At 38.1% G+C, this 17737-nt stretch overlaps 2 protein-coding genes across 2 annotated transcripts in view; one reads left to right on the top strand and one right to left on the bottom strand.

Moving 5' to 3' along the window:
* OSBPL10 (oxysterol binding protein like 10) overlaps positions 1-17737 on the bottom strand; it is a 492302-nt gene that overhangs the window by 299661 nt on the left and 174904 nt on the right. The gene's annotated exons all lie outside the window — the stretch shown is intronic.
* The window catches only part of CNOT10 (CCR4-NOT transcription complex subunit 10), a 58532-nt gene that overhangs the window by 6385 nt on the left and 34410 nt on the right, over positions 1-17737 (top strand). The window contains exon 2 of the mRNA XM_021525876.2: positions 7073-7135. Within this exon, the coding sequence (XP_021381551.1) occupies positions 7073-7135 (63 nt within the window). The remainder of the gene's footprint in view (positions 1-7072; positions 7136-17737) is intronic.

Raw genomic sequence — 17737 nt, 5'->3', positions numbered from 1 at the left:
TGTTTAAGATGAAAATTTGCTAACACTTGACTGTATGACTACAATGTATTTCTGAATGTATTTCAGCTAAGTTCGCTGAAGGTTTTGAAATTAATATTGATATTTATTAGTGCAGTGTTCCATGTTTTGGAAGGAGATCAAGATCAGTTGAAGCATTTGTCTGGCTCACATCATATTACATTGATTGCATCTGAAATCTCCAATTGCTCTGTTTTGCCTTTGGACAGGTGTTCAGAAGGTTTATCAGGAATGTTAAGGCTGTGTTGGATAGGTATATGGGCACATCATCGGGCTGATTCTTCCCTTGACTTGAACTAAATCAAGTGAAATCCTTGTTAAGCCAGATGTATTGCAACAAATTAAAATGGGCATGAAAGGATAGTCAAATGCAGGCTGTTTCCTGCAGGCTGTTTCCTCATATTTATTCATTCATTCAATGTGTGAGGAATACAGCAGCCAGGTACAGTAGCAATAGGACACTAGGATGGCAGAAGGGGAATGAGGAAACTGTCCTGCTTCCTCTGCTAAGCAAACACAGATCTTTCTAATTATATAGTCTGATTTGAGATATGTGTTAAAGATTTTCAAAATATATGTTAGAGTATAAATTACTGTAATGTGAACATTGTATGGTTTCATATTGGGATAAATACATGTAGGCTGTATATTCAACTTCAGTAGTGTTTTGCTTGCTTTCATAAGAATAAATGTGTATACACAGCTATTATGTGATGATATTCAATAAATAAATCTAAATTTCTGCAGAAGGCCACACACTGAAAAAAAAAAATCTTCATTTTAAATGTTTTTCTGTGTATCCTTTCTCTTAAGCTACTTGTCTTTCACAGCCCTTCCTTACTCATCTGTAAAACTTGAATGCCCTTCATTCTCCCACCCACCAAGTCGCTCTGGACCATTAAGGTCCTGGACCTTCTGATATTGTGGCACTTGGAGACATGATTTAGTGTCAGTGTTAGGTAGATGGTTGGACTCAATGATCTTGGAGGTCTTTTCCCACCCAAGTGATTCCATGATACTATGTTTCATTTGCTCTGTGATAAATGGTATCTTCTTCTTATGGTATCCACGTGTTTTGGAGCTCTTTTGTGTCCTCAAATTTTTTTTTTTTTTTTTTTTTTTGAGGTTTATGTTGATCTTTGTGCTGGTCTTTCCTTCATTTTCCTTCATGCTTGTGTCAGGATAGAATCCACTGCCTAAGCAATATCTCTCATTCCCACTCCTAGACCCCTGCCCTTCCCGAATTCAGAAGAAATGCTGATATGACAGTGAAGCACTCAGTGAGATAAGTGGTGGACTTCCTGAAACTGTGTTCTCTGTGCAGTGTCTATTAGTAGGAATGACTTGCAGCAACAAATTTGCAGGATGGAACGGAGCCAGAGAAACCATGAGGAGTGAAAGATGTCCAGGTTACTTAAGCAAATTGGGTTGTAAAGGGGGAAGATTGGAATATGTGAGAAATTAGGGTAGACTGCTCTTAAAAAGTGCAGAACCATTGTCAAGTGTTCTGTTGATCTTTATTTCCTACTGTTTTAACTGCATTTCTTCCCTTCTCAGGTATCTCTTAGGAACTTGGTGATGGTGATGTCAGTTACATTTATTAAGATAATTAATATAGTAATGTCACTACTATTTTAAGATATTTCTTCCAAAACTATAAGAAGTCATGTCATTCTCAGAATTGTCACTAAGCTTCAGAGTCATTGTAGTGACTTGCAGGGCTCAGCATTTCAGCAAAGCCCTCAGTGGAAATGCTGAAAATCTTTTCAGTTTGCGTGTCAAAGGTTATGACAGACTTAGAGATGTATGGAAAAACGAGTCTGTTTCATACAAATATTGCATTCCAGAAAAGCAAATCAGTAGAGAGCCAGTGAGGAGAAAGAGCTTGGTGATCCATGGGATTGGAAGTGTACAGTGGGAAACTAGGGGTGTAATTACAATACACGGCGAAGTATAGTACATAAATAATTGATCTAACCACCACTAATCTATTTCCAGAAGTGAATTAGTGCAGCCACCTTAGTTTGGCTCTGAATACATGCTGTGGAAAACCGGCTGTCTCAGTGACAGGGTACATCGGTTAGCACATTCCTTTCAGGCCTATCTGCACAGCTCTTGGGACCAGGGCAATGCGGGTGTAGAATGTCTGCAGTGTCTCTGCTCTGACAGGTCTGGTGTCACAGCCAGCTGGGACCTCTTCACATTGCATGCCACAGTAGGAGAGATGTGCTGTGAAAGGGCTTGCCTCAATGAGCCAAGCTAAACGAGTATTAACAGATGATATTATTTCCTCCTCTGAATGCACCATCACAGAGGTAAATCTCTCTTGAAGCCAAGGAACTGTGTTAGTAGGAGAGCATAAGTCATCAACTGACTAGGAATACACTGACACTAAAAAGTGTCTCTCCTCTGACAGAATTTTCTGTCAGAGGAGAGACACTTTGAGACTGCCATCTGATAGAGTTAGTTACTAAGGGAATTTGGTCAGTTTCTGAAATAAATTCAGTGATACAACTGCAAGTGTAAGAGTTGAGTACTTGCAGTGATTTAGGAGTTCCCTTCTGGTCCTATGTTCATATGTCTCACAATTCTGTTCCAAGCATCAAGAGTCAACAATATATCCCCACTATTGACTCATCTGGGAAGAGGAGGGTCCTAATTATAACCTTGTGGAGTAATATGCTGCTCTTCTCTTTCATGTATCTCTTACCTACATATATTATTTCAACTACATTTCAGTTAACACAGTTGAGGTGTGAAAGCACTGGTTGGTCTGGTAGCCAGAATATATAGCCTTAAAAATGGGTAGGGAATTAGTCTGCTTCAGTTGGACAGTTAATGAAGAAGTTTGTTTTATCATGAGTCTTTTTAAGTAGCAGTGATAGAAGATGGGAGCTCTTGGCCGAATTTCTTGTAACAATGTGCCAAACAATATACATCATGATTTCAGTCATTCTAGTCATGAGGACCTGAGAACTGCTGAATTCAGCCAGATGAAAAGTCTACCTAACCTAGATACTTATGGAAAAAATGTCCAGAGGCGGTCGTGCTTACAGTGATTTTTTCCATCATGCTCTTCAGGCCTTCAGTGACTGGGAGACTCTTTTGTTTAACAATTACTGCTGACCTACTGAAAAGAACTGCTGAATCAATGAAGTCATGATTTTTCTGGTCTACATACAGGTTGTGCCTCACAATATCTAATGAAAGTTAGTTTATTATTAAAAAAAAAAAAGGCATGCCTTCCAATATTTATGTTGTGAATAACTGTTACCAGGAAACCTTTTGAATAAAGTTCATTACTTGCTACATCACTTTCATATTCTCCTCTAGATGTTTTTCTAATTCTGTCATGATGTTTTTGATAATGGAATGACTAAAGCTCCATATAGTATTCACAATTTGTTTGTGGCCTGAGTGTTTAGAGGGCAGATTTTTCATATTTTTAAATAAATCCCAGGTATGTTTGTTCCTTTAAGCACCAGATATTTTCAGATTTCTTTCCTTGTGATACTAACACCCCATATATATACATATATGTGTATTTTCTCTTCCCTTCTTGATGTGCATTGCACTTAATGACACTGAATAACCTCTGGCATTTTATCACCCATTCAGTATTGAACCACCTCCAAAGCTTTTCATAGCCAGTCCTAGATTTCCTCAGCCTAATAGATTTGTGTCATCTGATTTTTTTCCCTTTGTCTTATTATGTGTGTTCTTTTTCATGGTGTTTTTGAATATATTGAAGGCCCACATCTGTCAGCTGAGACTAAGTCAGTGAATCCTGAAAAAGACTACAAGCAATATAAAATATGACCTTTAAAAATAACTTAGCCTTTTTTCTTCTTACAAAAATGAATTGTACCCTTTTAATTTTATTATTTATTTATTACATAAGTAGATGTATTTATAACTTGTTTTCACAATGCAGTTCTGCTTTTCAAAGCACTTATAGGATAATGGAAATAAAATATGAGAAATTCACTGCTTTCTCATAAATATCACACGTTGACATTAATGATGAACACTTTTTTCACATTTACTCTATGGGATTCTTTCTTGCACATAGTGACAATTTAGGGTGATTGTCAGGAAAGAACTATATAAAAGAATCTGTTATTTTAATTTTTTAAATGTTTAGGTTGTCTTTCACTGTCTACAATTTCCTATTGGCTTAATCCACTATACTTACTTACTAAGCTATGAATACCTGCAAATCCTTTAAAGGATTAACTGTATCTGCCTGCTAAGCTTTCCAAGGCAGTTAAAAATAACTGCAGGCTGATTCTACTGACACACTAAAAATTGGACCTGCTCTACATTTTGTGTTATATTTGTTGCTGCTTTGACAGATGTGATACAGTCTGGAGGTACTTAAAACCTTCTGTGAAGTTGTGTTGACCAAATGCTCTCAATACCCTGGTTCTGACTAGCAGCTGTTTTCCCTCACAGCCCAAAGAGGATCGCATTTGCTTTGTCTCGTGAAAAATGCCAGTGACCAAGAATATACAAACTGGACAAAGAAATTCAGCTTGATATCAATTTGTGAAATAAAGGTGTCCTTCTCTGAAGAAAAGGCTTTGATTTATACAAGTGGTCTGCAGTGCAGTCCTTCCTGTTTGATATGGCTTTTTCTAGCTGTACTCATTGACTTCAGAAAATGGGTCTCTTTTCCACATTTACAAAATTGTTATATTCCAATACAATATAAGCATGTGTGCTGGATGCTGCTAGACATTGTTAGGAAGGCAGCCAAATATATTATATTTATCATTATATATGTAAGTGGAAGCCTTACAGGGAATGCACAGTTCTTCTCAATGATCTGGAGAGTGCAGGAGACAGCAGCACATTAAAATGTGTACTGCCTCTATTCCTGTTGGCTGTCAAGGAAGAAGAGTTGAACTTCACCACCTTCCTTGAACAAGGAAGTTAAATAGTACAATATATAAAATGTAAACTTTGAGACAAGACTTTGCACTTTCTGGTGTTTCAGGTATTTTCTCCTGCAAGTCTTGTACTGCTACAACAAATTTCTGGCTGCAAAAGGATACCATAAATGCTGGTATTTTCATGCTGTCAAAGGACAGAATGGGACAGTGGTTCTCTGCTACAGTGATTTCTATCTTCATTAACAGATTGTTTAGATTCCTGCACAAAAAAAGCAGAAGTGCATACAACAGCTGAAACTGGTTCTCACACTTGTAGGAGCTGAAGGCATGTAACATGGCATAAAATTATTTCCCCCCACAAGTGATAGGCATCAGGCTAATTAATACTTAGCTGAGTGCATGAAACCTGCATTTGTTTAAAGCTGAAGGGGGAATATTGAAAGCCAAATTCAGTCAGATGTAGGTATTCACAAGGGACAACTCTGTCAGCATTCCTTATAGTGAACTTCTGACTGTAAAACAATATATGGATATTGAATAATATGAACTTGGGTTGGGGATTGCCAGCCACTCTGTCAGAGTGTAAAGCACTGACACAAATACAGAAGGAATATTGGATCCATCAGTGTGGATTCAGCCTTCAATCCCCAAAAGTATAGCTGCTAGAATTCTTTAGCTTAGCTAGTTGAAGAGCTAAATAGCTGCTGATTGATTACTTAATTATTATGCTATTTGGCAGTAGGAGGGCTGTAGATTTTCCTGCTCTTCTAAATATGTAAGCAAACTGCACAACCCAAGCTGAAGGTTCTAGCTCAGACACAATAAGCACTGTAACTCCATTAACATTAATATGGGCTAATTTATGTCTAAAATGCGTATTAAAAATTGTGCTGAGGCAACTTAATACTGAGCTGTATCACACAATCACGTTATGCTTTTACTATTTATAGCTAAGGGAAGTCAACAAAAAGTTGGGAGAGTTACATTTTAACCCCTTGTTCCAGTCAATGTCTGCCTACCTGTGGCCCTCATCTGCCTGAGGAGGTGCCATGGGTAAGCAGATACATTGCTTGTGATACTTCAGTGCTTCTTAGAACTAATTGCAGAATTTCTACAGTGCCCTGTATTGCACTACTCAAACAACAGATGTCACAGACATACCAGGTAGATTGTGTGGTTCTATTTATTTCAATACTGATTCTTAAAATTAGGCATATGTTCCTCAATGTTTGGTTTTATCTGAACTTCACCACAAACTGTCAAGTTAAATTTTACTCAATGTGTATTTTTGGAGGGAGAAAATGGACTTGTACAAAATGCACTTCCTAACATTATTTAGTATTTTGTTGTGAAGAGAAGATAGCATTCTTATGTTTAAAAAGAGAAATCTTGTGGAACCCAAGCTTGTCAAATTTTTCCAGAAACTTGCTGGTTGCCTGCCAGCTCTCTACCCATCACTTGGCAGGTGGCCCACCCTTCCAAGAGCTGCAGCTGCCTCTGCGGCAGGGCTGGCAGCACTTGCAGGGCTGCAGGTCCCTGAGCAGGTGTCCAGATGGATTCCCTCCCAAAGGGTCCCTGTCACCTGGGGTGACAGGCTGTGCCTCCTGGCAGGGCTGGAAGCTAAGGAACTTCCAGGCCTGGAAATGTTTTATCCTGTGCCAGCTTTTAGTAGTTCTTTAAGAAATTGTTTCATAAGGGCACATCCTATTTCTGCCACTAAGGAAGGCCTTCTACCTGAAAGCAGGAATGGATGGCTTTTACATCACTTTGTAGCAGTCCTGCTTCTGAGGAGGTTCATGAAGAAATGACACAAAATGCAGCAGCATGTCTAGAGGAATGTTGCTTTTTAAGTTGGGATTTGGCTTCTGACATTAGCATTAGGTTTTGTTGAGCTTTTGTGCTTTCCTTTTATCTTAACAGACATTCTTTTTTGCCCCCCTACTAATATCTAATCTTATTTGAGATTCAGTGAGATATCAGCAATGTCTTGTGGACTAACATGCAATTATTTAATCAATTAAATATTAATGGTAGTTGATACAACCTTGGTATTAATAATGTATTGTGAAAGAACTGTAAGACTAAATAGAAGCTGATAAGCTTTATGCTGGTGTGTACATGCTTTTTGACCTTAATATTTTTTTATCCTATCTTTTTAGGGCTGAGAAGAGTACAGTTTAAGAGCATGGAGCATTCTGGGGTGTGTAACTCTCTGTATCAAAGTAAGTGCCAACTCAGGTTAATGAATAATAAAAGTGCACAAAGCAATTTTTCTTCCTTTTCCTTACTATTCTTTAATATTTTGCTGCATTTTGAATAGCTTGCTAAAAAACTTACCTTTCCTAATGGAGCTCTATTCCAAAAATAAATCAATTACACAATAATAGGCAGGGTTGGAGAAGAACTATTTTTTCTGTTCCAGCTATTGGTTGTAGATTTCAACTAGATATCATGAAAATAAATAAATCAATCTCAACTTTATTGAAGCTAAATAATGATATTGAAAGACACATGTGAATGTAATGAAGGAACTGTGATACACCAAATATTTTATAGACCATTGTCTGGAGATTATATCTTTTTTATGATTGCCCTCAAGGAAATGTAATGAAGAAGTTTTAATTAGCATAATACAGTAGAACATAAGAAAGTCTTGTAATTAGTTTGGCAAATAGGAACAGTGATACAATAGAACATGATATTCTGATAAAATTTCTCCAGCTTAGTAACTTTTTCAGCAAATATGCTTAGTGATTTTACTTCAGACCTTGCCCCACTAAAGACAGTAAGTCTATTCCTGAAGTTCTTAGTGGGGTAGAGTAACAGTTTCAGAGTCTAGGTGGACATTATTTGGCTTCTACAATGTTACTTCACAGTGCATTGAAGGATTGAAGGATTAAATACTGCCTTATTTAAGGAACCAATGGCCTGTCCAAATCAGTACAAAAGGTGGAAGCACTATAATTAAAAAATAAAATTAAACATTCCTCTCCTGTTCCTCAACTAGTACAATATGTTGGAGTGGAAGTTAGCCTTATTGTGCATTTTTCAGATGCTTCCAAATAGCTGCTCAAAATGACACCAAGCTCAATTGATATGCCCCTGTGCTACTGCAGCTTTATGTGTATTGAAAGCCCTGGGAGTCTGTTAATAATAAAATTATAATGAAATAGAAATAAATCATACACTCTGCCTCTTGCTGACACGATGACATGTAGTTTCTCTTTGATTTTATTACTCTCTTGCACTTGCCAATATAAAAATTTTGTCAACATGTTTTTTACAACACTTAGAGATTAATAACTGTACTTACTGATTAATAACACTGATCAATAACTGCCTAACTCAGTTTCTGCTTACAAACTTAGTAACACCATGCTTACATAAAGTAGACTATCATGGGCACATCTTCAGCTACATCCTGGCATAGCTCCAAGTGCATAGCTGTTGACTTCATGAGGATTTGGATACAAACTTAAAGTTAAGCCCATGCTTAACTGCTTTGTCAATCTGTCTCTCTCCCCCTCTCTTCCTGCTGTTACTATCATATAACATCTATGAAACTCAGCTCATGCTGACATATGAATGAGTGTTCAGGTATTTCTATTCACTCCTTGTACAAAAAAACTGTGGTTGATTCATTCTTGTTTCAAGCCTGAAGAAAAGACTGCATCCACTGTGACTTCCAGAGTGGTGCGAGCATGTGTGTGTTTATCTGCTCTCTAAGGTCATGTGTGGGCCTCTCATCCAACCAAAACTTCTGTAAGAAGGGGGACTGCATTTCAGAATAAAACCTTCTCTGGGATTCCATGCCAAAATTCAGGCTTTTTGTAGCAGTTGTATGTTAAGTAATTTTTTGGTTTTTGATTTAAATTATTTAGAGGTATCAATAACTTCATAAACATTTTTAAAATTGTATTTAAAAACCTTTGCAGCAAAAAAACTACATCAGTAATAGTAGCAAAGATTTAGAAAGTGAGTTGTAAAACTACTATTATGTATAATCTCACATACAAAACAAAATTTATTACACAAAGGAAGATATAATAAAATTATGACTGTAGGCAGTGGCTTTCATGAAAAGCTCAAGTTTTTCAAATACTTAATAAACTATTTTACCAGAAATGTAACCTTGTGTTTATGTGATTTATGTGCATTCTTCCCCAAAACAGCATTCAGCTACAATAAGGTTTAATTGGGCATTTATACATGACCACATTAATGAATATGATATTTGACTATCTAAAGAGCTGTGGATATATTCAAACAAAAGGTTTTATAACTGTTTTAATTATTATAATAAATCAGAGCTAAGTGACAATACTGTCATAAATTAGAAGGAAAAAATATTTTAAGCACACATTTCCTTAAATTTTATCTCCTAAAAAGTTGGACAGCATTTCTATGTATCTCTTCATAGTTTGGTATTTGCTAGATGTACTGTTGTTTCCCCTGGCATATGTGTTCTGTAAGGCAAGGGACAACAGAATCAAGAAATAAACATCTGACCACGTCACAAATCCAATTAACTCTGACAAGGGCTAGTAAAGTCAAATGAATAACAAAGCACTGCTGTCTGGAAGCAGCTTTGCAGACAGTAGGACACCAGCTGGATGAAGCAAAAGTACTTCAGGCAGCTGAATTTTCTGCCTCCACTCTAAGACCATCTTATGTCCCGGTGAGGTCACAGCACTATAGCATTTTCAAGTGTCAGATCTCATCTCTTCACTGTTTCTAAGCGGCAGGGAGGAGGAGGAGGGTAACATTCCCCTCACAGAATGTAAAATATGTGCTAAAGTCATTACAAGGTAATGCAGTGAAGCAGAAACTGCAGCTACCATTGCACAGCCTCTCCCCAGCCACTACCACAGTGCTGGGTTATGATAGAAACCTCCAAGAGATTTTAGTGCAGCAATCTTTGGGCAGAAATCGTGGTGGTTTTCTAATCCCAAGGGCTGTGCACGTTCAAAGTAGCTCTTCTTTTTCTAGCTCTTGACACATGTAGCTAACCAATGTCCCATTTAATGGAACTGAAAGATTAAATGATTGCTTCACTGGTCTGCTGTGTTCATCCATGCTTGAGGCTCAGAAATGTGGGGGAATTTCTCAGCTGGAGTGTAGCAGTGTCAATGTAGAGACATTCCTTTGGCAAAGTTATTTTGGGTTTATCTTGAGAGGAGAATCCACTCCCTGCCTGTCTGATTGGAAATTGAAATTCTTCACTGCTTGTTTCCAGACAGAAAGGAAATACGTGCTATGTTTACTTTATCTGGGTAACCCAAACAACACAATGTTACCTTTAGAATCTTTTCTTGCTCTAACCTATTTCCCTGTCATGCAGTATCCTTAAGTAAAATTCTTTCCATTTACACTGTAGCAATGGAAAGAATCTTAGACCCATATACAATAGTATTTTTACTGTTAATTATGAACATTATTTGCAGCTTCTAATAACCTACTTTTCTAGTAGTCAGAAGAGTCAAATATATAGTTTGTCAGCCTTAACATGGGTTATAAAACTGAAACAGATATCCTCAGCTTTGAGAGGGAGGAAGGAATATTCTTAGGAAACAACATAAGAATTGTGGTTAGCTCATAACTCATAGCTACTTTGCAGCTGAAATTTCCCAAAACTTTTCTAATATTTCTACTTAATTGAAACTGAAATTATATTAACTTCAGCAAAATTTTCCAAAGGGAGGTTTCTTTAGTTCAGAATGGGATTTCTGTGTTCTAGAAACCAGAAACAAATACACACAATGACTCAGTGATTAGCTTATTAAATTACTAGATTTAGAGCAGGAAACTGTTTCCCCTGTTCTAATTCTACATGTTTCTATGCATTGCATCTTTTGAATCTTCCCTCCCCCCCCTGCCCCCACCACCACCCCTCACAACTTAAAGAAATACTTGTTAATCTTGGAGCTGATCCAAATTTTCCTGATACTGAGAATTTAACACAGGGTGAGATGGGTAAATTGAAGTGTCAAGATGGTCTCTGAAATCAGAAAAAGGAGCAAGGAAAGAATAAAAATATGCAGGATTGTTTCTACAGAAAATTAAAAATGAAACATGTCATCATGCTTGTACATTTTTTTAACTTCATTGAATCTTGATCTTCTTGCTACAACTTTGGACACAAATAGAATTTAGCAAATGGAGATATGCTGTAGAAGTAGCACAGACATATGCTGACATATGATTACCATATGTCAGTCCACAGTGATTCTCAAGCTCCTGAGACATATTTTGTTCTTTAAATAGTTTTTCCATCTTTTTAACATTTTGGAGCACATTGACTCTTTTCATTATGCTTTTTTCCTTCTTCCTTTGAAGCCAGATGCATTTACAACTTACTTAGATTAGGCAGGAAGGACAGATAGAAAGATGCTAAAATAGCTTTCAGATATTACTACTGCAGTCAAATATATTTGGAAATTCAAGAGTCAACATGAACTATTGAAATAAAATAAAGTCTACATTAATCTTTATAAATAAAGAAAACATATGGGTTAGGATTTTTGTCCTCCATTCATCAGGATCAGATGCAGTATTTTGTTCCTGGAATGTAACACATAAAGTTAAAATTTAATTTAAAAGCCAACAAAACTCCCTTTGTATTTAATCATCATTAAAACCTGAGGTTTTGACTTGAACTGGAGACTGAGTCAGAACCTCACAGACTCACACAGAGACTGATAGTAGCTGCCAACAGGGTATTTCCTGTTGCTTTTCACAACAAACAAACAACAAAGGGATATCTCAGTATGATCTTCAGATGTACAGCATGAAGGCATTGAGATGCAAGTTTTACAGAGGCTTACAATTTTAGGCAAAAAATAGGTAAAACCCCCTCCTATTTCTTAAAGAAAACCAACTCCATCACTATAGACTTAACTGTGTGGCAGTCTTATAATGTTTCTAAGTTCCTAAAAGTTTTGGAGGAAAAAATACTTCCAGTTTATTCAAATGACTGTGAGAGCTTAAAAAAAATAAGGAAAAATAATGAGAATATACATAAAAATTCTACTGTACACTGTTAAGGTAGAAAAACTACTGAACATATTTTGTGGCTTTTACAACATCTCATAGAGACTTTATCAGCAAAATAATTTGTTTCTTTAGTGAAAAAAAAATGCTTTATACTTCTCAAGAGAGAAATAATCTATTTCTGAGTGTCTGGAGAAATGCTGAGAATAATAACTACAACAAACAAGTCATTAGTAAGAATTTACTTTTTCAGTGCCTGGAGACATAATATAATTTTCTAATAAACTCCAGCCTCCTAGCTCCTAGCCTTCTAGCTAGCAAATCAGAGACATCCAGTATTAGAGTTTCCTACTAAGTGTGCATATCAGCATGGGCCAACACAGGAAGAATTCTTAAGACTGGGCTGAAAGAACCAATGTTTCCTCAAAGTTTCTGATTCATCACAAGTACATTTGCTTTCTAGTTCTCTGTCGTAAGGTCAAAGCTCTGCAAGGTTGAAGGGCATAAAGTAGTGCTTGACACATTGGACATAACACATATATCATGCAGAAATCCTCCTGTTAGGAATAAATCAATTGCTGCTTGAGCTAAAAGGCACTGATGTAATCACAAAATGTTTTAGAGACCTTTTACTCCTAACTGGGTAACACTGGAAATTTTACTCCTCTGCAAGTTATGGATTGGGTCTTAGCATACTTTTATTGAAATAAAGGCAATCCAGTTAATTTGAGAGTTGAACTGGAACCCAAAGTTCTCTAAGATTTGTGCTGGCCTTCTTTACTGGAAGGTAAACAACCCAAAATGTATGATGATATGGGAATAGCTCTCCTCCCGGAACCTCTTTGTTTGCCAGAGTAATGTCATTGAGTGGCAGATTTCTTCTGGATGACATTGGAAGAGAAAAATTAAAGAGATTATACAAAACCATGTTTTGTTTCTTATCCTAGGAAAGCCTTACGTGGCACAATTTGGATGATCTCTGGACTTAAACCCATTACCAGAAAAAGATAATGGTGCTGTTGTGAGAGCCAAATGAAGGGACAACACATAATACCATATACAAGTAAAACCAGAGGAGATCTTGAATGAGCAAAGAAGAGGTGCATGATGGAGTTATTTACCAGGTACTATAATATGAAGAAAAGCAGAGTACCTCTTCTCAAAAGGGAATTACAGAAAATAATTGAAGATACTGTGGCATCATTCCTCTAAATTCCTTATGCTCCACAGTTCCCTGTTTCTCAGAGGTACCCCCTTGCTATCAGAAGTTTTACACCCACATGTTCTCTTTCCACATCCCAACATCCTGTCTGTCTAAGTTTGTTTCCTAGCCTCAGCATCTCTATCTGATTGTGAACAACGCTGTCACAGTGGTAAACACTTTCAGAAAGATATCCTGTCTCTTTTTTTTGTATGTGAAAGCAAGAGGTAAGAAGGGTGTACTGAAGGTGTTTTCCTGGCACTGCTACAGTGCCTGGAGGGCAAAGGCTATTCCTTCTCCCCTGTGCCACCAAGCAATCCATGTTCAGCAGCAGAGTGAAGAGCAGGATATAAAACTAGTAAAACAGTATCACTCAGAACCTGGAGAAATGAGAAAAGAAGGCTTCCATCTGCCTGTGAAGTTTTTATGTACATAATGGAGACTGGTGTGAAACATATCTACAGGAGACAGGTGAAAGGGGAACTTGGTGCTTCTGGGCGGTCCTGTGGTTGAGGAAGTTTTGTGAGAGAGGTTTTTTTCAGAGAGCTTCAAAATAGGTGATGATGATGTGCAGTAGTGGGCCAGTTCCCACCAGATGCAAAATAACCTCTGTGTGAGAATATACTGGAGCTGTGAGGAACCTCAGCCCCTGCAGTTTACAGCTGTCAATCTGCTCCTGCTGCTCTGAATGACTTGCTAAAGTAAGCACAGCCTCTGCTGGTTTATTCACTGAGCACAGACAGAACAAATACATGCAATGCACAATAATTCTCCAGGAAAATAGATTCCATAGCTCTCTGAAAGTAAAAATACTGTATTTAAATGAGATTCACAGCAGCATGTTTTGTTGACTTCGAGAGACAGATTCACAAAAAGAGGATTATCAAGCTGAGACTAATACCTACATTCAACATACTTATGCTAGTTAACATTGTAAACAAAAATTCCACAGGCCCAGCAGAAAAGTACCTGGGGGTTGACATCCAGCTGAACATAAGCCAGCAGTATTCCCAGGTGGCCAAGAAGGCCAATGGCATCCTGGCCTGTAAAAGAAATGGTATGGCCAGCAGGACCAGGGCAGTGATTGTCCCCCTGTGCTTGGCACTTCAAGTTCTGTGTTTAGTCTTTGGCCCCACAGGGCAAGAAAGACATTGAGGTGCTGGAGTGTGTCCAGAGAAAGGCAACAAAACTTATGAAGGGTCTGGAGCACAAGTCCTGTGAGGAGCAGATGAAGAAGCTGGGGGTGTTTATCCTGGAGCAAAGGAGGCTCAGGCAGTACCTTACAGATCTCTACAACCCCCTGTAAGAAGGTTGTAGCCAGGTGGAGGTCAGCCTCTTCTCCCAGGCAGCCAGTGACAGGGCAAGAGAAAATGGCCCCAAGCTGCACTAGTGGAGGCTCAGGTTGGACATCAGAATTTTGTCACTGAAAGGGTTGTCAAGCATTGGTACAACCTGTTGCTCGTGATCCTGGAGTCACCGGCCCTGGAAGTGCTCAAGAAATGACTGAATGTGGCACTGAGTGCTGTGGTTTTAGTTACATGGTGGTGTTTGGCCACAGGTTGATCTTGAAGGTCTTTTCCAACCTTAATTACTCTTTCTTAATGATCATTCCATATTTAAACATGCCTTGTTTTATTGGACAGTGCCACCTAGGGGGTAATGGCTTTTAAACTAGAGTGGCAAAGGAGAGGAGCTTTATTAATAACATAGAAAGCATTTCTTATATTAAATTCTCTTTTGGAATATACTAGGCAAAGTGCTGCTGAGATTTTCATACTGTGGAATCTGGCAAAAACCTGTAATTTTCACAGGTCCCTTTGGAGCTAGCCATACTCTTTTCTCTCTTCATAGCCTGGCAGTGACTGGGGATGCCACAAATCCTGATTTTCTCCTCTGCTAGCCAGGTCTTGCTAGTATGATCAGTGGTGAGGTTATTTACATCTCATTTCAGCTGTAAGGCTGACTAGGAGATTGCTTTATTGCTGGGTTTGGGTCTCCAAGGACTTGACATAGAGCCTGAAAAGTTTGCTTTTTGAGGCCAAAAGCAGAGAGAAAACCCTGGTCTACTTCTACTTAATCTAGTCTGCTAAAGGAAGGTAGTGTACAAGGCAGGAATGAGATGCTGAGACTACTCTGTCTGAGAGCAGATAGGTTGTATTCCTCCTGAAACTTCCCCCACTGTCCTTGAAATTACAAATTACAGTTGGCTCCTTTGGGCTTCTAACGATTTAACCTAGAAATGGGCAAAAGAAACTTAGAAAAACTGACCATCTCTGTACCATGTTTATTTTCTTCAGAATGAGACTTGTTTTAAAAGCCTGAATTGTGGTAATTTCTTTCCTTAAAAAACAAAATTCCAGGAGAGATAATATTTTAGGAGTGTTTTTTTTCCCCACACACACTTTTTAAATTCTCATAAATGGTATTTGATTTTATTCTGTATCTTCCACAGCAGATGGCGTGCCTGCCTCCCTGAGACCAGAGATCCCAAGCAGAATGCAAATGCTATAAGAACCTCGTATAACATAGAAACAATAGTATAATATAAGAAATAATTATGCAATAAACATGCTCCTCTTTCCTTAGAGGAAAGTAGTGATGCTATCACAATATTTTTGAAGGAAAAATGTCAAAAGTTTTGATTGCATGACTGTGTGTTTGAATTGTGATAAATAGCAGGTCTCTTCCTTTCCTTCTGTAACCTCCACACACATAAGCAATTAAGTATTAATAAGAAGAGATTTTATTTAAGTTCCTTTAAAAAATAATCCATATTGAAAAAAGGCCATCTGATAAAAATTGCTTTGTCTGCCCCCTAGAAATAGAAAAATAGAAATTATTTCGGAACTACAAGCCACAGACATGGCAAAATGATGATGGAAGTTATACCAAAGCTTGTTGTAAGTACCCCTCAGGTAAACAAGTCCTGTGGTAAAATTATGGCTTGATGGATTGTCTTAGGTTGCGAGACATGGCTGGGGGTTTGTATTCTAGTGCCATCTGTTAGAGGTGGGGAAGTTATCTTCTGTTAATTGAGACACCTGTCAAAACCAGCAGGGGCAGTTTTCTTTATCTCTTCCACAACCAACCCTCTTTCCAGGGATGTATCTGCTGTTAATGGGCCACTGAGTGTCACTGAATGACTGATAAAATTACATCATCCCACTGGGAGATACTCCACCCAGGGCGAGGAGCCAAGCATTCCTACTTGGATATCATCTGAGATTTGGAACACCACAAGCAGCCTTTTCCCACTAGATTCCCAGAGGAGCAGCTGTCTCCTCCACTAGATTCTCAGAGGAAGACCAGGGCCATCTACACCACCACTGGACTGTCAGAGAAAAACTACACCCTTCTACATGAACCACACCTGTCACTCCAGGAGGACTGCTGCCACCATTTAATGGGACTGCTACCAACACCCTGACCAACAAGGTGTCAGGTCATATTCTGACTCTGTGGTTTTTTTTGTACTATCACATTTGTATTTTTAATTTTCCTTGTAAAGAACTGTTATTCCTATTCCTGTATTTTTGCCTGAGAGCCCCTTAATTTAAAACTAGAATAGTTCAGAGGGAGGGGGTTTACATTTTCCATTTCAAAGGAGGCTCCTGCCTTCCTTAGCATACACCTGTCTTTTCAAGCCAAAACATGGATAAAGCAAACTCTTACTGTCCTCTAGATGTCACAATGTGGAAGAGGAGCAGCTGGATACCAGGGCTGCCACACTTGAAGCTAAATAGGTTTTAACATGATCGTTAAAGAAAAGCTACAGTACGGCATCGCAAATTCACCGTGGTGCCCATCCTGCTGTGACATGCCCTGGAGCAAGCAGGCTCCTGCTCAGGCACTGGGAATAAACACTGGACCAAGCCTGGGAGACAGGGACATGGACATTCACATCAGGTCCACATTGGCCATTCTGGCTGGTCACACAGCATAGATTTTTGGTGACTTCCTTGTTTTGATAAAATCAGAGAGACTATGCAGTTACACTTGCAGCATAGTGCTCTTCCCCTTACAGGTTTTATTTTGTACCAAAACACCATGGTTTTAACATATATATGCACATATAAATACATAGAATAGCAACATTAATAAATAATTGCAATGTTAAATATATACACTTAGGAGAACTTGCTATTGCAACTTTACTTGCAGGTACTCACACATACATACATGTCTTGTCCAACAGCTCTTTCATACAAAAGAAGATACAACAAATTCAGAGACTTGGAATAAGATATTTAAGAATAAGGATTGTGTGATTCTTTCATATATATGTGTCTAAAAGAAAGCCTGAAGATCAGAGTTAAGTGAAGATGAACTGAAGAAGCAGTGATAAATAGTAAAGTTATTAGACATAATTTGGAATATTCAGAACTTCAATTACAAAACAGAATCATCCTGCTCTTCAAATTCCTTAAATAATTCTGTTCCTTTTCAGAATCCTTCATTACAGGGCCTTTCTCATTTAAAGCTGTGATTTAAAGGTGTTCAGAGCTGGTTTGTGTTAGCTGGTGTGCATTTCTTCCCAACTGTTTCCCTGTGTTAAATCTTTCCTTACCTACAAACCTGACCTCTCTGAGGGGCCTGATAGCAGAGTTAGGGAGAACACTGTCACTGGAGGCCA

The sequence above is a fragment of the Lonchura striata genome, chromosome 1, assembly GCF_046129695.1.
Source record: "Lonchura striata isolate bLonStr1 chromosome 1, bLonStr1.mat, whole genome shotgun sequence".
NCBI lineage: Eukaryota > Metazoa > Chordata > Aves > Passeriformes > Estrildidae > Lonchura > Lonchura striata.
The sequence above is the reverse complement of the archived record's forward strand: the minus strand, read 5'-3'. Positions and strand labels throughout refer to the sequence as shown.